The sequence below is a fragment of the Aquarana catesbeiana genome, linkage group LG03 (genome assembly GCF_042186555.1).
Source record: "Aquarana catesbeiana isolate 2022-GZ linkage group LG03, ASM4218655v1, whole genome shotgun sequence".
In the NCBI taxonomy this organism is placed as follows: domain Eukaryota; kingdom Metazoa; phylum Chordata; class Amphibia; order Anura; family Ranidae; genus Aquarana; species Aquarana catesbeiana.
This window is the reverse complement of record NC_133326.1, coordinates 433,674,369-433,696,847: the sequence shown is the minus strand read 5'-3', so window position 1 is coordinate 433,696,847 and position 22,479 is coordinate 433,674,369. Positions and strand designations below refer to the sequence as shown.

Below are 22,479 nucleotides of genomic sequence, written 5' to 3'. Positions count from 1 at the left end.
AGGCATATAAAATTAAATATTTTAACAGACCAGTGGTAAACCAGTCATGAGGATAATCTAGGGTAACAGTAGTAAATACTAGCGAAACCAGATAAAAAAGCACTGTTGTAAAAAGCATAAATGCAAAACCACACAATAATACAGTATTAAGACATAACAATCAAACTCTCACAATTGTAGAAATATACGTATATTGCACTTAACATCAGCATGTGCTAAAATAAGAGGACAGTCAGCTGCGAACAGCAAGAGACTAATGCCGCGTACACACGGTCGGACTTTCTATCCTACTTGGTCCGGCACACTTTCCGACGGACTTTGCCCGCCAGGTGCGCCGGACTTTAAAACGGACGGACTTGCCCACACACACCCGGACTTTCCGGTGGGCTAAGTCCGCCCGTCTTTCCGACGGACTTTCGCCGGAGTTCCAGCGGACTTTCAGAATGAACGGACTTGCCCACACACGGACAAGTCCGTTCATTTTGAACGTGACTCAGGTGCGACGGGACTAGAAAAGGATGTCAATCTTGCCGCTTTTATCGGCGAGATTGACACCTTGCGAGCCCCGTCGCGGGGCATACCAGGCCCTTAGGTCTGGTATGGATTATAAAGGGAACCCCCTACGCCGAAAAAACGGCGTGGGGTCCCCCCTAAAATCCATACCAGACCCCGATCCGAGCACGCAGCCTGGCCAGTCAGGAAAGGGGGTGGGGACGAGCGAGCGCCCCCCCCCCTCCTGAACCGTACCAGGCCGCATGCCCTCAACATGGGGGGTGGGTGCTTTAGGGGAGGGGGGCGCCCTGCGGGGCCCCCCCACCCCAAAGCACCTTGTCCCCATGTTGATGAGGACAAGGGCCTCTTCCCGACAACCCTGGCCGTTGGTTGTCGGGGTCTGCGGGCGGGGGCTTATCGGAATCTGGGAGCCCCCTTTAATAAGGGGGCCCCCAGATCCCGGCCCCCCACCCTATGTGAATGAGTATGGGGTACATGGTACCCCTACCCATTCACCTAGGGAAAAAGTGTAAGTAATAAAACACACTACACAGGTTTTTAAAATATTTTATTAAACAGCTCCGGGGGGGGATCTTCCTCCGGCTTCGGGGGTCTTCTTCCGGCTTCGGGGGTCCCTCCGCTTCATCTTCTCCCGGCGTCCGGTTGGTTCTTCTCCGCTCTCTTCTCCCGGTGTTCCTGTTCTTCGGCCGGCTCCTCTGCTGTCTTCAAGTAGCTCTCTTGCCAGCAGAGGTCCGGACTTCTGGGCTTCTGGGCTTCTCTTCCCCAGATGTTGACACGACGCTCTCTCCTGCTGGACTGCTCTCCGAGGGCTGCGTTGTGACTTATATAGGGAAGACCCCGCCCCCTTTTGATGTCACAGTCCCTGGGCATGCTGGGACTGTGACGTTTTAGGGGGCGTGGTCACTGGGTGATGTTGACCACGCCCCCTAAAACGTCACAGTCCCAGCATGCCCAGGGACTGTGACATCAAAAGGGGGCGGGGTCTCCGCCTATATAAGTCACAACGCAGCCCTCGGAGAGCAGTCCAGCAGGAGAGAGCGTCGTGTCAACATCTGGGGAAGAGAAGCCCAGAAGCCCGGACCTCTGCTGGCAAGAGAGCTACTTGAAGACAGCAGAGGAGCCGGCCGAAGAACAGGAACACCGGGAGAAGAGAGCGGAGAAGAACCAACCGGACGCCGGGAGAAGATGAAGCGGAGGGACCCCCGAAGCCGGAAGAAGACCCCCGAAGCCGGAGGAAGATCCCCCCCCGGAGCTGTTTAATAAAATATTTTAAAAACCTGTGTAGTGTGTTTTATTACTTACACTTTTTCCCTAGGTGAATGGGTAGGGGTACCATGTACCCCATACTCATTCACATAGGGTGGGGGGCCGGGATCTGGGGGCCCCCTTATTAAAGGGGGCTCCCAGATTCCGATAAGCCCCCGCCCGCAGACCCCGACAACCAACGGCCAGGGTTGTCGGGAAGAGGCCCTTGTCCTCATCAACATGGGGACAAGGTGCTTTGGGGTGGGGGGGCCCCGCAGGGCGCCCCCCTCCCCTAAAGCACCCACCCCCCATGTTGAGGGCATGCGGCCTGGTACGGTTCAGGAGGGGGGGGGGGCGCTCGCTCGTCCCCACCCCCTTTCCTGACTGGCCAGGCTGCGTGCTCGGATCAGGGTCTGGTATGGATTTTAGGGGGGACCCCACGCCGTTTTTTCGGCGTAGGGGGTTCCCTTTATAATCCATACCAGACCTAAGGGCCTGGCATGCACCGCGCTCACCGCAATAGGAAAATTTGTTTTTCCTATTGCAGAGAGCGCGAGATGCAATACCCTGCCCTCGCGTCGTATCTGGTCCGTCGGACCAGCCTACACACGAGCGGGCTTTCCGTCGGACCAGCACACACACGAGCGGACTTTCCGCCCGAAACTGAGTCCTACGGAAAGATTTAAAACTTGTTTCAAATCTAGGTCCGGCGGGCTTTTGGGAAGAAGTCCGCCGGAAAAGTCCGCCGCCGCCCACACACGGGCGGATTGTCCGGCACACTCTGGTCCGCCGGACCAAGTATGCCGGAAAGTCCGACCGTGTGTACGCGGCATAACACTCCATTCAATTGTGACCCACAGGAAACACTGGGTAAATAGAAAACCATAGGCTCCAAACGAATAACAGTAGGTAAGATGAAGGGGATGAAAAAAAGTGTCACAAACAGAAGGCTCAAATCTACCTCGTTCCTTGAGGAGGTCGGCGTCATGTGTGGGGGGGCTCACTTGCACAGACAGATGGTGGGATGACAGCGGTGTGGAGGTGTACGGCTCCGCCGTGCGGGAAGTGGCTTTGCTTGCTCAGATGGTGGAAAGGCTGCGGCATAGAGGCGTGTATCACCGCCGTGCGGGAAGCAGCCTGGCCGGAGCTTCGTGTCTCAGACGGATGACGTCAGTGCAGGGAAGCCGCTGAAGCATCGATGGAAGTGGACCTGCCACTGGTCTGCCGGAAGGTGTCTCCACAGGGCTGAAACCTCTAGAATGCGGTGTGGTGACACTGCACTGAAGTGCTAACTGAATCTGGAGAGCCAAGAAAAGGGAAATTGGAGCTGGCAACAGGCTGATGGAGCTCGCATCTGCCTGACCAGCCTTTGAAGTGGCCAAAGACCATATGGGCAATGGATAATGGAAAAAAATAAAAATTAAATAAAAATTAAAAATAAGAAAAAAAAAGAGAAAAAAATTAAATTAAATTAGTCCAGAAAGTACCAAAACCAAATAAGATGGTGAAGATGATGGGGCTGAGAAAAATAAAAATAAAAACCAATGCTGGTAAAATGGCGAATTCACAGAAAAGGTGGATGTATGGGTGAAAGCTCACAGTAAAAGGCTCTAGCTGGGGCCTCAGTCCTCTGGTTGCCTTGACGACGCGTTTCGCGCATGAGCACTTTGTCATAGTCAAGGGTACAGGCAACTCACAGGGTTTAAATAGATGAATGTGGATTAAAGGAGGGGACAGGGTGGGCGGAGAAAAAAAAAAAAAGGGAAAAGGGCAAAAATGCAACCCATTGAGGGGATGGGTGGGAAAAAAACATGGACTCCAATGTTAATCTGTCATCCACATCCACAACTATGGATAAACATACCATAATATACATATATATAAACATATAAAATAAAATAAACATATAAAATAAAAGTCCAGGGAACACATAATATGCACTTTAACGTAAAGTTATCAAAAAAAATGTTTTAAAAAAAATTGTCACTTCATACTTTTCCATAAAATATCTAGAAATCTCTTAGAAATCTTATATACAGCCCTCTTAAAACTTCTCAAGAGACGTTTAAGTTAAAAATTAAAAATTACCATTGATTTAAACTCATATCTTCCTCATTATTTTAAAAAATGTAGTAAACATAATAACCATAGTTAAAAATCTTCATTATTATTCTAAAGGGAAGACCACCTCTCATTAGATTTATACAAAACTGCATGTTTCTAGTTCTTCATTCAACCCCTTAGGGGCAAGCGAGTCAAACATGTAGATCCAAAAGACCTCACGCTTGCACAACAAAGAGAATCTTTCATTGTTTGTTAGCGTACCCTTGGGGATCGTTTCAATAACAAAGACCTCCAGAAGTCTAATGTCTCTGTCATGGAAACGTGAAAAATGCCGGGGTACACTGTGTTCAACGCACCCCTTGGAGATGAGTCTACGGTGATCACCCACCCTGGCCCGTAACGCCCGAATGGTCTGGCCAACGTAGATCAGCCCACAAGGGCAACGCAAAACATATACAACAAAATCAGTAGAACAGGTGATGAATTGTCTAATCTCATACTGCTTACCTGTGTTGGTTGTAATAGTCTTGGTGCCATGGACAATAAATTGGCACGTAAGACACCCCCTCTTTTTACACTGGAATATGCCCTTTCTATCGTGAAAATAAGATCTAATATCAAGAGGAGATTTCGAGGATTTGTTTATTATTTTACTGGGTGCTAGCAGATTTTTTATAGTGCGTGCTTTTCGGAACGTCACCTGCGGGACCTCAGGTAATACCGGAGCGAGACGTTGATCCAGACGAAGAATACCAAAATGTTTTCTAACTATTTTGGTAATCGATTTATAATTCTCATTGACAGTCGAGATAAACCTAACTGTCTGGTTCGTTCTCGATTCGTCTAAGTGTCTTACGTGCCAATTTATTGCCCACGGCACCAAGACTATTACAACCAACACAGGTAAGCAGTATGAGATTAGACAATTCATCACCTGTTCTACTGATTTTGTTGTATATGTTTTGCGTTGCCCTTGTGGGCTGACCTACGTTGGCCGGACCATTCGGGCGTTACGGGCCAGGGTGGGTGATCACCGTAGACTCATCTCCAAGGGGTGCGTTGAACACAGTGTACCCCGGCATTTTTCACGTTTCCATGACAGAGACATTAGACTTCTGGAGGTCTTTGTTATTGAAACGATCCCCAAGGGTAGGCTAACAAACAATGAAAGATTCTCTTTGTTGTGCAAGCGTGAGGTCTTTTGGATCTACATGTTTGACCCGCTTGCCCCTAAGGGGTTTAATGAAGAACTAGAAACATGCAGTTTTGTATGAATCTAATGAGAGGTGGTCTTCCCTTTAGAATAATAATGAAGATTTTTAACTATGGTTATTATGTTTACTACATTTTTTAAAATAATGAGGAAGATATGAGTTTAAATCAATGGTAATTTTTAATTTTTAACTTAAACGTCTCTTGAGAAGTTTTAAGAGGGCTGTATATAAGATTTCTAAGAGATTTCTAGATATTTTATGGAAAAGTATGAAGTGACAATTTTTAAAAAAAAAATTTTTTGATAACTTTACGTTAACCGCTTCAATACCGGGCCTATTCTGGCACTTCTCTACTTCATTTAAAAATCATCATTTTTTTGCTAGAAAATTACTCAGAACCCCCAAACATTATATATGTTTTTTTTAGCAGACAACCTAGGGAATAAAATGGCGGTCATTGCAACTTTTTATCTCACATGGTATTTGCACAATAATTTTTCAAACGCCTTTTTTTTTGGAAAAAAAACGTTTTCATGAATTAAAAAATAACAAAACAGTAAAGTCAGCCCAATTTTTTTGTATAATGTGAAAGACGATGTTACGCCAAGTAAATAGATACCTAACATGTCACGCTTTAAAATTGCGTACAATCATGGAATGGCACCAAACTTCATTACTTAAAAATCTCCATAGGCGACGCTTTAAATTTTTTTACAGATTACCAGTTTAGAGTTACAGAGGAGGTCTAGTGCTAGAATTGTTGCACACGCCCTAACGCACGCGGCGATACCTCACATGTGTGGTTTGAGCGGCGTTTACATATGTGGGCGGGACTTGCGTGTGCGTTCGCTTCTGAGCGCAAGCTACCGGGGACAGGAGCGTTTTAATTTTTTTTTTATTATTTTAATTTTTTTTTTACTTCATTTTTTTTATTTTTACACTTTTTTAAACATTTTTTTTTTTGATTACTTTTATTCCTATTACAAGGAATGTAAACATCCATTGTAATAGGAATCTATGTTGCAGGTCCTCTATATGGAGAGATGTGGGGTCAATAAGACCCCACATCTCTCCTCTAGGCTGGAAAGCATGAGATCGGAAAAAAAAATTTCACCGATCTCATGCTGACAGCCGCGATCGCGGCTTTGGTTATTTCCGGGTACCCACGGTCATAGCGATGACTGCTGACCATCTGTTCACCAGTCATCTCTATTGTCAACATCCGGCGCCGGCCGATTCATTCTCCGGGTCCCCGATGGCACGGGAGAGCCCGGAGAAGCACCGGATGGCGGCGGGAGGGGGGGCGTCCCCTCCCGTCGCCTATAAGAACGATCAAGTGGCGGCACTGCCGCTATGATCATTCTTATCGTGCACAGAATCGGCGGCTGAAAAGAATTATATCTGAATGATGCATCTAGCTGCAAGCATCATTCAGATATCACCCCACAAACTAGAGGACGTCATTTTACTATAGGCAGGTATTGAAGTGGTTAAAGTGCAATTTTTTTTAAAACATTTTTTTTGATAACTTTACATTAAAGTGCATATTATGTTTTCCCTGGACTTTTATTTTATATGTTTATTTTATTTTATATGTTTATATATATGTATATTATGGTATGTTTATCCATAGTTGTGGATGTGGATGACAGGAGATTAACATTGGAGTCCATGTTTTTTTCTCACCCATCCCCTCAATGGGTTAAATTTTTGCCCTTTTCCCTCCTTTAATCCACATTCATCTATTTAAACCCTGTGAGTTGCCTGTACCCTTGACTATGACAAAGCGCTCATGCGCAAAACGCGTCTTCAAGGCAACCAGAGGACTGAGGCCCCAGCTAGAGCCTTTCACTGTGAGCTTTCACCCATACATCCACCTTTTCTGTGAAGTCACCATTTCACCAGCATTGGTTTTTATTTTTATTTTTCTCAGCCCCATCATCTTCACCATCCTTTTTGGTTTTGGTACTTTCTGGACTAATTTAATTTAATTTTTTTCTTTTTTTTTTTTCTTATTTTTAATTTTTATTTTTTTCCATTATCCATTGCCCATATGGTCTTTGGCCACTTCAAAGGCTGGTCAGGCAGATGCGAGCTCCATCAGCCTGTTGCCAGCTCCAATTTCCCTTTTCTTGGCTCTCCAGATTCAGTTAGCACTTCAGTGCAGTGTCACCACACCACATTCTAGAGGTTTCAGCCCTGTGGAGACACCTTCCGGCAGACCAGTGGCAGGTCCACTTCCATCGACACTTCAGCGGCTTCCCTGCACTGACGTCATCCGTCTAAGACACGAAGCTCCGGCCAGGCTGCTTCCCGCACGGCGGTGATACACGCCTCTATGCCGCAGCCTTTCCACCATCTGTACGAGCAAGTGAAGCCACTTCCCGCACTGCGAAGCCGTACACCTCCACACCGTTGTCATCCCACCATCTGTCTGTGCAAGTGAGCCCCCCCCCACAGATGACGCCGACCTCCTCAAGGAACGAGGTAGATTTGAGCCTTCTGTTTGTGACACTTTTTTTCATCCCCTTCATCTTGCCTACTGTTATTCGTTTGGAGCCTATGGTTTTCTATTTACCCAGTGTTTCCTGTGGGTCACAATTGAATGGATCTCCAGTGTTAGTCTCCTGCTGTTCGCAGCTGATTGTCCTCTTATTTTAGCACATGCTGATGTTAAGTGCAATATATGTATATTTCTACAATTGTGAGAGTTTGATTGTTATGTCTTAATACTGTATTATTGTGTGGTTTTGCATTTATGCTTTTTACAACAGTGCTTTTTTATCTGGTTTCACTAGTATTTACTACTGTTACCCTAGATTATCCTCATGACTGGTTTACCACTGGTCTATTAAAATATTTAATTTTATATGCCTGTTGTATTTTGCTTTTCAACAATATCCGGGGCGCTGGACTATATGTGTTGTTTTTATGACTGAGTAATTGTCACTCAAAGTGTGAGAGCACTGAAAGCTGTAAATTGGTCTGGGTAGGAAGGGTGTATAAGTGCCCTGTATTGAAGTGGTTAAACTCACTGACCTGTAATTGCCTTGCTTCTTGTGGATAGGTACAATATTAGCTGTCCCCCAGTCATGGGGAACTTCTTCCGTTAGAAGAGATTGATTAAAAAGATCCATTAAATGGTCCAACAATTATACCTCAACGTTCTCTTAGAACTCTGGGATGAATACCATCAGGGCCCACTGCTTTAATAAGTTTTAACTGAGCCAAGTTCCACTGTTACCTCTGTCTCCAGAAATCCGCCATTACCAGAACCAATAGGCTTTCCTAACTTGTTATTGTTAGTGCAATTTATTTCTGAGAAGACTGAACAGAAGTAATTGTAAGTGTTGTGCCCAGTTTTAATTTTAGTGATCCCACTGTATTTTTTCCTTCCATCACTAATGTACCCACGTAAGGTTATATCTCCTTTGTTAATAGATTTAGCAATTTCCTCCTCTTACTGTGGTTTGGTAGCACTGATAATGTGTTTGGCCTCCTATTGTGTATTTTTTTACTCTTCTCTGTCAGTTACACCTCCTGTTCCCTTTATATGCCATTATATCTATATGCCGATTTCATTTCCCTTTACTATCCTACTTATCTCTTTGGTAAAACCATATTGGTTTTATCTTCTGTTTATTTGGGTAGGTGAATGAGTGAAATGTGTTTTTTATCTCACGGTTATCCCAGGTTACAGTACGTGGAAATCTTTATATTTAGAATATCAAACACATGCAGAACACATATATGGCATTTGTAAGAGTAATTGACGTGCACTCACATAATTGTCCCGGGCAGACCAGCCTGGGTAGAGCTGCATGTGAAGCTGCCTCTCCTTCCGTGCTAGTTCATAATATTTTGCTTGTTCTTCTCTAGATAAAGCGTGCCACTAGAAAAAAAAAACATGTATGCATACTTCATAATGTGTAATATTAATCTAATGTTAGACATGCTACGGTTAACTAAAGATTAAACACCTACCCAAATATCAAGAAAAGATTTGAAAAAAAAAAAGTTGGCTATACAAACACAGGAGCAAAGTATAACAGATGCAAATGTTTGGCACCCAAACCCTTTACCTTATGAACAACAGCATATGGCAACCATTCATCTTCCATAGTTCTGGCCATAAGAGATTTTGTCTCTCTGTACATTGTCTAACTCTTTGATATAGAATTGCTAACCTGTATGTTAATTAAGCCACAAATATGAAAGGTGAACCCAAAGTGTATAGATAACTACACATAAAAAATAGAGATGCACCAAAATTTCAGCAGTCGAAACATATCGGGCAAAAAATGGTGTTTTTGGCATTTTGCTGGTAAGGACGCCGAAAACGCACATGATTTTACTGTGCTTATGATGTGTTTTTCATAGGTCATGTGACTCTAAAACATAACACAGGTACGTTATTGATGCATTTGCAATGCATTTCAATAGGGAGGTGAATTTTTGGTGTGGCTTTTTTTAACCGACTAAAAATGCAGCAAAGCAAGATTTTTCATACCACAACGGAAGCACAACAAACCAGTGTGAGGACATACACTCTATTATATGCACGTGAACTTTAATGACATCCCAGCCTAATGCCGCGTACACACGATCGGAAATGCCGCCAGCAAAACTCAGATGAGAGCTTTTTGTCGGAAAATGTGACTGTGTGTATGCTCCATCGGTCTTTTGCTGGCGGAATTCCAGCCAGTAAAAGATTGAGAGCATGTTCTCCATTTTTCAGTGAGAAAAATGGAATTACGATATTGTTGCGCTACTATAAAAAGGATGTAAGATGACACATATAGCAGCCAGCATCAACAATGTAGTGACAATGTGGAAAATACTAAAATCAAAAAATGCAGCGCTAAACATAAATACCAATATTGGGTAATGCATAAATGTGTGACAATCAGGCATGCAACGTGATGGTGTGATAACCATATGTGGAGAAAAAGTAATTCTCATATAAACAAATTTTTTTCCATGACCATATGAATGTCCAACTGAGTAAACATTATGATCCTATAAGTGTCCGACAGTGTAAACAGTATGTGTTTTAGATTGACGAGAAGATAATCATAGGTGCCATACAAGTCACAAAGGTAATGTTCCAGTACTCGGTATCCACAGATGGAAATAGGAGCAAATACGCTTACCGGAACAGGTGGACACGTTTGCCATACGGCTAGGTGTCATACAGGCTTGTGAGTCAACTGATCCAAATAGATGCTTGATGGAGAGGCGTGTGCGGCAGGTTCCACTGGTTCCTTTATGGTAAGCATAGACGACCTGGAGAAGTCGGATGTGCCGAGTCTAGGTGTGGACACCTCCCCGGCAGATGTATGGTAAAAAAGTACACCTTTCACTCAGCCAGGATAGGGACCATATTGCAGAATCAGTGGGAGCCCTGAGCGTGTCACTGGCCACGTCACCTGCCACCAGATGCCATCGGGTGTCCCCAGCGGAGTCCCTCCTTACATGCAGCCTTAAAACAGGAAGTGTTTAATTCAATGTCCAGTCCATCGAGTGTGGGCAAATCTGCACTTACACCTAAGGCATCAAAGAAACTCCACAGGAAGTTTCTTTGATAAATAAAGAGGAAAGCAACGCTGGAGAAACTGCTTGAATTTGCGAAGCCTTTGTACCCCAGGGCGCACATCACCTCTTTGTAACTAAAAATTGGTAGCCTGAGAAGTCCATATAATAGGGAGCACAATCTGGTCCAGGACTCCCAGAGATCATGAACAGCAGCAGATGACATATATGTCCCCAGGCTGTGGTACTACCACAGCCTGCATCTTCTGTTAGACCAGACTGAACCCAGGGCCATCACTTTCTTGTCTTCCCTGCAGCCCTCCCTCCACGGTCCCTGCAGCCTTCCTTGGAGGCTGTGGCTCTGGAGGTGGACTTGTGGCAGGAGGAGGAGGATGGGCGAGCGCACATAAGTGCATGTTCTCACTAATTTTGCCCCTCAACCCCTTCTGAAGGGCTTGAAAAATAAGATTCTCACACATGAAGCATTGGTCCTCCATTATTTGCTGCAATTGTGCAGCTACATAGCAGCTATAGGCCTCTTCAGAGACGGGGGTGTTTTCAGGGCTGCATTAGCACCCTTAATGAGGCCCAGTGCTGCCTCCTCCACGTTACTCCCCTTCCTGGCTCTTTTTGTTATAAGGTTGTGAGTGGGGGCACCTGGGATTGGGTGAGGCTACTGGGCCTGGCCACCTCCTGGCTGACACTTACCCCCGCCTCCTCCTGGCTGACACTTACCCCCGCCTCCTCCTGGGCTGAGGTCTTCCTGTGTATGAAAAAGGGACATAGTTTTAATTTTTGGTTCATCAATCACAAACAATTTTCAGCTCATGACTGTTGCAAATTGAATGTTAATAAATAGAAAAGACTATCATTCTGAGCCCAGCATTTTTCATTCTTGTCCCAATCATTTTTGGCCCCTACTGTCAATTGATATGTAAAACACTTTTTGTTCAATCATTCATTTGTTAACATCTATTAAACAACGATAATTTTCGGACAATAAATATGTTCAAAAATACTATACCTGGCTCCAGCTGGGCTCCTCAACTTCTTCCAGGATGGAAGGCCCAGGTTGGTCCTCGGAAGCCTCAGCTGGGGTTGAGGGAAGGGTGGATGGAAGTGTAGAAAGTGATTCCCTGGCTTCAATCTGGTCTTCCAGAAACCGCATCCTTTTGTAGTACCACAGACTGGGTACATACACATCCTTTGCTGCTGCTCCTGATTTCATGGAAGCCTGGACCTCATTAAGCTCCTTCATATACGTGCTTCTCAAGCTACCAATTTTCTTATCCATAAACTCAATGTCTGCGTCGGAGACTTGTGTCATCACAAATTGCATCAGTTTCTCCAGCGATGCCTTCCTAGCTGGTTTATTTTGATATAAGGTGTTTTTAACCTCCCACAAATTTCTCATATCCCTGTATCTGTCTATGAACTGGCCCATGAATTCAGGATCTTTGAATTGTTTCATATTTGCTGCAAGACAAAACACAAGACAAAAACACTTATATCAGGCTAAACTCTCCTACTATTATCCCACTATAGGCCTCAATCTCGAATCAGTATAGGCCACTGATGTCCCAAGTTAAAATGTTACCTTCGTTATAACGTTCAGCGCTTCCACCACTCACAGACTGTATGTACGACACACGCGTGTTAGCTTTATATACACTGCACATGTGTGAAACTCCACCTGTGTCGCCTGCCCCTAACGTTCTTTCTCGAATATTCCCCGCCCCTTCTCTTTCGTCGCAGTGGGAGAGGAACATGGCGGAGGCACAGCAGGTGCATAATAGTGGTAACGAGGAGGAGGAAAGCCCGGAGCCCGAAACGTCCCGATCCCACAGGAGATTTAAGGCCTCAAATATGGCTTTTATAGAGATCTTGAAGAGGGCCGACTATGACGGGAAGTATGGACCGTACCTAAACCCAAATGTGAGAAAGACCAAGATCATGACTAAAGTTGTGAAGGAATTTTGGGGTACGATGATCCAAGGAGCAATTGAGGAAACGCTGGTCAGACTTGAAATTGAGGGAGCAGGATCAGTACAGGGGGATCAAAAAAGTGCTTCTAAAAAGTAAGTACTTGTCGTGTTTTCCTATTATTAATATTACTTGGTTACCAAGTAACCAAGCCATATATTACCAAGCCATGTCCATCTACAATAAATCTCTGTCCTCCACCCTGGATAAGCTCGCTCCCCTCACTACACGCAGAATCAGGCCTCGACCCCTACAACCCTGGCAAACAGATGACACTAAAATTCTCAAAAAACGTAGTCGCGCTCTTGAGCGTCTGTGGCACAAGACTAAGTCTCTCAAAGACTTCAACCAATACAAATCTGCCCTCAAAAATATACTATTCTTTCCTCCACACTGCCAAGCAAACCTATTTTACAACTCTTATTAACACTTTCTCATCCAATCCCCGTAAACTCTTCTCTACCTTCAACTCTCTACTTTGTCCTCCACCGCCTCCACCCACTGACTTACTCACTGCCCAGGAAATCGCTAATCACTTCAAAAACAAGATTGATACAATCCGTGATGAAATCTCTATTCTACAGGTATCTCCCCCAGCTAAGACCCCATGTCAACAGATACAACTGACACTCCCCCTATTCAAATCTACTACTACAGATGAAGTTGCTAAACTCCTTTCTATCGCCCACCTAACCACCTGTCCCCTGGACCCTATTCCCTCTCAAATGCTACGGTCACCCTCTGACCCCATCCTACACTCTCTAACCCACATCTTCAATCTCTCCCTCACCTCTGGCATCTTCCCCGATGCTCTAAAACATGCACTGGTCACCCCCATACTCAAAAAGCCGTCCTTGGACCCTACCAATCTTAACAACCTACGCCCAATCTCCTTGCTCCCCTTTTCCTCTAAACTCCTTGAACGCCTGGTTTACAACCGAGTGACCACCTCATTAAAAACAACCTTCTTGATCCCCTTCAATCTGGATTTCGCCCTCAACACTCCACAGAAACTGCTCTTTTAAAACTCACAAATGACCTACTAACTGCAAAAACCAATGGACACCAATGGACACTATTCTGTACTCCTACTTCTGGATCTTTCAGCTGCCTTTGACACGGTTGACCACCCCCTCCTCCTCAAAAAACTTTACTCCCTCGGTCTCCGTGACTGTGCTCTTCAGTGGCTCTCATCCTACCTATCCCAACGCACCTTCAGTGTCACTTACAATTCTACTTCCTCCACTCCTCTTCCCTTCTCTGTCGGGGTCCCCCAAGGTTCTGTTCTTGGACCTCTTTTATTTTCAATCTACACCTCTTCCCTGGGTCAGCTGATAGCCTCTCACGGCTTTCAATATCATTTCTATGCTGATGACACACAAATCTATCTCTCCACCCCTCAACTCACTCCATCAGTCTCCTCACGCATCACTAACTTACTAACCGACATATCTGTATGGATGTCACACCACTTCCACAAACTCAACTTGTCCAAAACCGAGCTTATAATATTTCCTCCCCCACGTTCCAAGACCTCCTGCTCTCTAGCTCCCTCATCACCTCCTCCCATATCCGCCTCCAGGACTTCTCCCGAGCCTCGCCCATCCTCTGGAATTCCCTACCCCAATCTGTCAGACTGTCTCCAACTTTATCCACTTTTAGGCGATCCCTGAAAACTTTCCTCTTCAGAGAAGCCTATCCTGCCTCCATCTAACAACTGCGCTATTTTCTCCATTAGCTCATCCCCCACAGCTATTACCCTTTTGTATCACTTGACCCTCCCTCCTAGATTGTAAGCTCTAACGAGCAGGGCCCTCTGATTCCTCCTGTATTGAATTGTATTGTACTTGTACTGTCTGCCCTAATGTTGTAAAGCGCTGCGTAAACTGTCGGCGCTATATAAATCCTGTATAATAATAATAATAATAATAATAATAATAATAATAATTACTTGCATGCTGCTCCATGTGCTTTTCTTTACTGTTGTACAGTTTAAAATGGCTACTTTCATGTTCATGGGCACAGTAATCGGTCGTAGGAAACATCGTTCGTTTGCCAACTAAATACGATGTTTTGGGCAGATACAGGGTTAACTACATTTGGTCATGCTAATTTGTATTAAAAGAAGTTTAGGACATTGTTGTCTAGATGTGTTTGAAACTAGAAAGAATTGCAAACTTGATTCAGTGTAATGTAAGGAGAGGACAAGGAACAAAAAAGGTGGGACTTTGAATGAAACATGCACTCCAGGAGACAACACCGCCACCATGAATATGGCAGGTACCCAGAAATAGAGCAGAACCAAAAACGTTATGTAGAAGCATCACATGACATCAATTGGCATAAAATGATTTAATAATGTAAGATTGTAGAAAAGGTACACACTCTGAGTGATGTGGAGGATCGGGTGCACACCCAATTGCGCATCGACGTCACGCTTCCAGCGCCGACGCGCACTGCGTCACTCTCCGTGACGTCGGCGCGCCGCCGCTGTCGATTCCATCCAGCATCCTACACGAGATGATGACTGTCAGACAGTGGGCAGCTGACGCTGCTCAGCTGTTTGGCGCCATCGCCTCCTATTGGCTGCCAGCGTGCCGTTGGTGGACACCCATGACCACATTGGAGTGTATATCTTCCTTCCGTTTCATTCCCAGCCCCCACATGCTGGTCATCCCCATGGTTTGCATGCACTCCCGGTTCACATGGCCCACACCTCTCCCAGGTAACTCTCTTGGTTTTTTCACCACCCCTTGTCTTTCCTTTCTCCTCCTTTTCTTCCCCTTGGTGTTCCTTCCTCCCACCACTTTACACTGTTCCCACTTTCTGCTATCTTTCTTTGCTTTTTGATCAACACTTGCACCAACACACTTTTTTCACTACTCACATTAGTCACTTCCCCACATACATTTACGTTTTATCACCACTCACACCAGTCACCATCTCACATACATACACACACATACATATTCACTTTTTATCCCTTTGTTCATAGATGGCTATCACTTGGCATCACACCCATTCCCGCATCCATGGGGATTCCTCTTTGGGGATTGCTGTTTGCACTCGGACCTCCTCCTGTGTGCTCTGGGCCAGTCCACCTCAGCTCCCAACAGGCTGATGTTCTGCCGGTTGGCCCCCAGCCTTCCACGCCTATGCCCAACCTCATAGGAGTACTTGTAAGTAGCTTATAGAATCGGGCTTTACCCCCCCACTTCTCCTCTCTCCTCCCCTCCTCCACACTTACACAGATTGAATATACAATATTATTTTAGATGTTTTCTAATATGGATGTTCTTTAATATTCATAGACACCTACCTCATACTTGCTCCTGAAGAGTGGCGCTCGCCACGAAACGCGTTGAGCCAATAGATGCCCCTACGTTTATACCATATTACCCTACTACTATATACATACTAACTGGACCATACCAATCAACGATGACTATAATCATCTACTCTGAAGACACACCTCAGTGAATTTGGCTATCTACATTATTTATGGCATGAACCAATTAAGTTGCTCTACTATGGGATTACGAGCCATTATTTGGCCCCCTCGTTGTCTATAATTGCATCAGCTTTTATCTTTATTCCTACCCTACATTTAAATTGGATATATTTTTTACCAACTAAGAATACAATGGATTGTTATTGAGACCTGTTATCTATGAAACTGCTTTCTACAATGTTTACAATATACAATGTTTACAATATAAAACTATTTTTGTATTTATGATACATTTTATGTATGATGTAAGACTCGGCTCTCTTAGATCTAGGTTGTTTATAGTACCAATATGGACCATGTTACAATGTGTACCTTTTCTACAATCTTACATTATTAAATCATTTTATGCCAATTGATGTCATGTGATGCTTCTACATAACGTTTTTGGTTCTGCTCTATTTCTGGGTACCTGCCATATTCATGGTGGCAGTGTTGTCTCCTGGAGTGCATGTTTCATTCAAAGTCCCACCTTTTTTGTTCCTTGTCCAAACTATCGGGGATGGAGGCGCCTGGCTCTACACACCTCGCGCCTCTTTTAAAGTCCCACTCTCCTGTCTAGGTCTTTTAAGTAATGTAAGGAGAGGACACTCAGCAGCTGTTTACACATCTGGACTCAGGATCACTAGTGTGGGACACAAGAACAAACTTTTTATAGTGTCCCACACAGGTACTCCAGTGGATACTTGGGGTGTCTTCATGTGTGAAACTTGTCCAGAAAAGGTAAGTATTCCAGCTTTGGTAAGTGAAAAAATCATGTCTCAAGTAATGATTCATATTCCTATTTCTGGCCTCAAATATCTGTGTGCTAAGTATACCTTTTGTTTCATTCTCATAGGGGAGAAAAGACGTCTGAGGACACCAGGAAACCCCTTCTCCTGAAGAAGGGGAACAGAGGACACCACAACCTGAGCATGTGGAGGAAGAAGAGGTGGTTGAGTTTGTCACAACAGGTGAGAGTCTGACACCACAGATTCAGGTAATAGATGTATGCCTGCATATTTATAATACATGGTGTGTATTTTTTCTTTTAGGTGATGTGCATGTTGTGGAAGAACAATCTCCTCTTTTCACGACTGACAGTGCACAAAGGCTAATCCAGGACATAATGTTTTGTAGTCAGGATTTAGACCTCATCAAGCAAAAAACAAATGACATAGAACAAAAACTGAAGAACATGATCGATGTACTAGGAAGAATCTAAAGAACAACAAAATTACACCATTTTCTATTTCTGGGGACCATTTTTTTCAAATTTTTAACGCATTTTAAAAGCCAAATTTTGAAGATGCACACAGTGGGGTTTATTTACTAAAACTGGAGAGTGCAAAATCTGGTGCAGCTCTGTATAGAAACCATTCAGCTTCTAACTTCAGCTTGTTTAATTAAGCTTTGACAATGAAACCTGGAAGCCGATTGGTTTCTATGCAAAGCTGCACCAGATTTTGTACTCTCCAGTTTTAGTAAATCAACCCCAGTGTGTCAACATGTGCTATCTGCCATCAGGGGATGTCAATGTATGCGTTTTGTGGGTGCAACACCTTTCTCGTAACTCAAGTAGGTGAGAGGAAGTGGTTGCACCCCCATAAAACGTCCATTGATACCCCATGATGGAAGATAGCACATGTTGACATTAGGCATGGGATCAGGAGGGAAATCCCCAGTTTGACTCCCAATTTGTGTGCATCTTCAAAATTTGGCTTTTACATTGGGACATCACTCCATCTGAGGAAGGCAATATCAACACATTTTTGACACTATAATGTCTGATATTGCCTTCAGTTTTTCAATGTTGAACTTTGTAAGTTCCTGAGTTGTGTATGTTATGTTTTGAAACATGCCTGCTTATGCACTTAAAAAATATTTTCAAGGTAAAACGTAAATAAAAAAAAAGGAAAAGGTGTTTATTTAAAAAAAAAAAAGTTTTATAACGCACATGTGAATGTGCACGGAGTAAAAGGTTTTATACTCAACAATGTGTGCTTCTTCTTTCAATGCTGAATACCATTTTTTGTATTAAGTTGGTGTTTACAGTGACAATGGGTGTTATTTAATAATGGAAAAACCACTTGGCACTACAAGTGCACTAGGAGAACTTAGGAGACAGCTAAAAGAAACACAAGCAGTAAATCAAAATCAAGATTTGATCAGATCAAAATTTTTTTGAATATCTAAAATAAATTAGAAATTTGCTGGCAAAGCAATGACCCACCTACCTGTAAAATAAGCAACATATGTTTGATGCACTTCACGGGTGCTTTGGGGGGGCAAGCCAGGACGGCCAGTTTCCAGGGCCGTCAGTGTATTTTCTGGAAGTCTGGCCTCAGGCCCAACTGAGGCAACATAATTCAGAGCATTTCTCTTCAAAAAGTTGTTAAGTATGCAGCATGCTAGAACTATGTGGTTAAGTTTGTACTCCGCCATATTTATTGCCGTAAGAAATAGGCGGAACCGGCTGGCCATTATCCCAAAGGCATTCTCCGCGACTCTTCTTGCTCTGGCCAGCTGGTAATTGAAAACCTTCTCCGGGGTGAGGGTCCTCTGGGGGAATGGCCTCATCGGGTGATCACCCAGACCAAATGCTTCATCAGAGATAAAAACAAATGGGAGTCCTTCCACGTTCTCTTTCGCAGGTGTCAATCCCAAGCCACCACACTGGAGACCTCGGTAGAACTTAGTCTGGGCAAAGACTCCACCATCCGACATCCAGCCATTTTTCCCCACGTCCACATAGAGAAACTCGTATGTCGCCGACACCACCGCCATCAACACAATACTATGAAACCACTTATAGTTAAAATAGTATGACCCCGAGTGGGGTGGTGGGATGATGTGGACGTGCTTCCCATCGATTCCCAACTGCGGAGGGGCAAAGTCCCAACGATAAGCAAATTGGGAAGCCACAGTCTGCCATTCCTGTGGCGTTGAAGGAAACTGTGGAGTCAAAAAAGAAAATAAATTATTAGTACTTTTGCATATAACATTGCAAGCAGATTAGACACAAACATTCTTGGCCAACATCAGTATAACATTTATTTTAAGGAGTATTTAAAGTGGAGTTCCACCCCCCCAAAAAAAAAAAAAAAAAAAATATTAATGTGCTTAAAAAAAATTAAATAAAAAAAACTTTTTTTATTCACCTCTAAATGCCTGTTGCTAGGAGGTCCCTCGTAGTCTGCCCCCTTCAGCGCCTGGGCTCCTGATGTCACTTCCCTCGGCGCAGAAAGGGAGATCGCCTCTCCCCCCTCCCTCATGTCAATCATCTGGGACACGTGACCGGTCCCAGATGATTGCGCAGCCAGTGACGGCACGCGGTGCGGCTCAAGCATGCGCAGTGGGTGTCTGGCTGCAAAGCCATAGCCGGGCACCCACAGTTAAAATGCCCGGCGCCGCCGAGCGGAGGGGGAGACGAGCGGGGCTTCGATCCCCAGCATCGCTGGACCCTGGGACAGGTAAGTGTCCGATTATTAAAAGTCAGCAGCTGCAGCATTTGCTGACTTTTATTTTTTTAAGTGGGAACCCCACTTTAAAGACAAAAGTATAAGGTCCACGTATCAGATTCCTCACCCCCTCTGATGGCCCATTGTAAACATTTTAGGGGGGTTATAAATGAGTTTGGGAGCCAAAAAAAGCCTCTGGCACTCTGCCTGAATTTAAGGACACAAATAACATTTGTACACATTTTAGGGGGTGTTTAGGGTATATCACTACAATGGAGCTAACAAAATACATTGTTAAGTGACTAGGCTAGGTGTGTATGGACCCAGGATAGCATGCTGGGGAGGTTAGTGAAGGCAAACATGCATGAAGGACAAAAAAGGAGCATTAAAAGCTTCCACTATGCATGAGGACAAAGGGGACATTCACAGCATATTATAATCATGGTAATTAGGGAATGATAAAAGAAATACAATACATTAGCAAACATAAAATACATAGAATGTGATGGTAAAGGAGAAAACTTACCCTAATATAGTCCTTCTGCAGGACCTGAATGATGGCAGAACAGGTCTCTGGAATAATGGTCCCCAGAGCTGCCTGTAGAGAACTTGAGGTCCTGCAGACTTCTCCCCGTCGCCAAGTACCGCAACGTGGCGACTAGCTTCTGCTCCAGAGTGATGGCTTGCCGCATGCAGGTGTCCTGCTTCGTAAAATAAGGGGAAAGCAAAGCCAACAGACGGTGAAAAAGAGGGTCCCTCATCCGGAGAAAATTCCTGAAATCATCAGGGTTATTCTCCTGGATCATACGCAGCAAAGGCATATGAGAGAATTGGTCACGCTGGCGTAACCAATTCTTGGTCCATGAACTCCTCCTCTCCCTGTTCATGGACTGGGCTTGGGTCAAATCAAGAACCCCAACACCAAGCCCCCACATAGCACGAACTCTACGATGAGTACGTACCTGCAACATGGCTTCAAAACGGTCGGCTGGTCAGAATGAACTAACAGAACGCACTGAAGAACAGCAAGTCCTGTGAAGAGCGAGCTAAAAATCAGAAACGAGCAGACAAGAACGCACTGAAAAACAGATATGAACTGACTACATACACTGAAAAACAGATACAAATCCACAAGCACAAACTTGAACAGCAGTAAAACGACATGAAAAGCACGAGTCTGAAAAGCATGAATCGTCTCTCACCAAACTTCTACTAACACGAGATAAACACGAGTTTGGCAGAAGGAGCCCAAAGGGTGGTGCAGTGGCTATTGAACTTCCTTTTTCTAGTTCTGTCGTACGTGTTGTACGTCACCGCGTTCTTGGCAGTCGGAATTTGGTGTGACCGTGTGTATGCAAGACAAGCTTGACCGGAATCCCGTCGGAAAAACCATCATAGCTCTTTCCGACCAAAATTCCGATCATGTGTACGCGACATTAGTTTGTAGAGTTCAGTATTGAGTTAGCCCACCCTTTGCAGCTATAACAGCTTCAACTCTTCTGGGAAGGTTGCTAAAAGGTTTATAAGTGTGCCTATGGGAATGTTTGACCATTCTTCCAGAAGCGCATTTGTGAGGTCAGGCATTGATGTTGGACGAGAAGGCCTGGCTTGCAATTTCCGCTCTAATTCATCCCAAAGGTGTTTCTATTGGGTTGAGGTCAAGACTCTGTGCAGGCCAGTCAAGTTCCTCCACCCCAAACTCGCTTATCCAACTCTTTATGGACCTTGGTTTGTGCACTGGTGCACAGTCATGTTGGAACAAGAAGGGACCATCCCCAAACTGTTCCCACAAAGTTGGGAGCATGAAATTGTCCAAAATGTCTTGGTACGCTGACGCCTTAAGAATTCCCTTCACTGGAACTAAGGGGTCAAGCTCAACCCCTGAAAAACAACCCCACACATAATCCCCCCTCCACCAAATGATTTGGACCAGTGCACAAAGCAAGGTCCATAAAGACATGGATGAGCGAGTTTGGGGTAGAGGACCTTAAGTGGCCTGCACAGAGTCCTGACCTCAACCCAATAGAACACCTTTGGGATGAATTAGAGTGGAGACTGCGAGCCAGGCCTTCTCGTCCAACATCAGCGCTTGACTTCACAAATGTGCTTCTGGAAGAATGGTCAAAAATTCCCATAGACACACTTCTAAACCTTGTGGGCAGCCTTCCCAGAAGAGTTGAAGCTGTTCTAGCTGCAAAGGGTGGGCCAACTCAATATTGAGCCCTACGGATTAAGACTGGGATGCTATTAAAGTTCATGTGTGTATAAAGGCAGGCGTCCCAATACTTTTGGTATTATAGTGTACCTGGAATTTAAAGGGATGCATTTTTCTTGCGCTAAAGGTCCCCACAATGGCCAACAAATTAATATTCATTTAAATTCATGGGATTAATTAAAAATATATATATATCTTAAAAACTGTAATTTTCGGCTTTGTTTTTTGGCCAAGTGCATCCTGCACTTTTGGTTTTGGCACCAAAATTTCCATTCGGTGTACCTCTACATAGAATTGAAGCTATCTACTAAAGTTGTTTAGGTACCAAAAGGATTCCTTTGTATATTATGACTTGAGATAAAATTGATAGTTAAAAAAAAAAAGGACTCGGCACCTCCTGTGGGCAGTCCTCTCTGGGTATAAAACCTTCTCTCTGCTATAGCCCTACAGTTAGTCACAAGCAACGTCAAAGGAGAATTTCCATACAGTGGTGAATGCTGTGTCTGTCAATGCATCAATGAACTCAGAGAAAGGGATTTTACGGTAACAAAAAATGCCGTTTTCTCATATGTTCTTTGACAGACATAGCCGCTTCTTCTTTAAAGCGAAGTTCCACCCAAAAGTGGAACTTCCGCTCATTTTTCTCCTCTCCCCCTCCGGTGGCACAATTGGCACATTTCGAGGGGGAGGGGGGACATACGGCTACGCTGTCAGATTCCCGTACCCGCAATGGTGACGGCAGCACCCGACAGCTGATGGAAACAT

The 22,479-nt window shown here is 44.4% G+C and overlaps 1 protein-coding gene across 3 annotated transcripts in view; it reads right to left on the bottom strand.

Moving 5' to 3' along the window:
• LOC141132419 (transcription factor 7-like 2) overlaps positions 1 to 22,479 on the bottom strand; it is a 1,287,046-nt gene that overhangs the window by 370,050 nt on the left and 894,517 nt on the right. For all 3 annotated transcript variants that reach the window (XM_073620780.1, XM_073620781.1, XM_073620782.1), the window contains one exon: positions 8,821 to 8,928. In XM_073620780.1, coding sequence (XP_073476881.1) covers positions 8,821 to 8,928 — 108 coding nt within the window. The remainder of the gene's footprint in view (positions 1 to 8,820; positions 8,929 to 22,479) is intronic.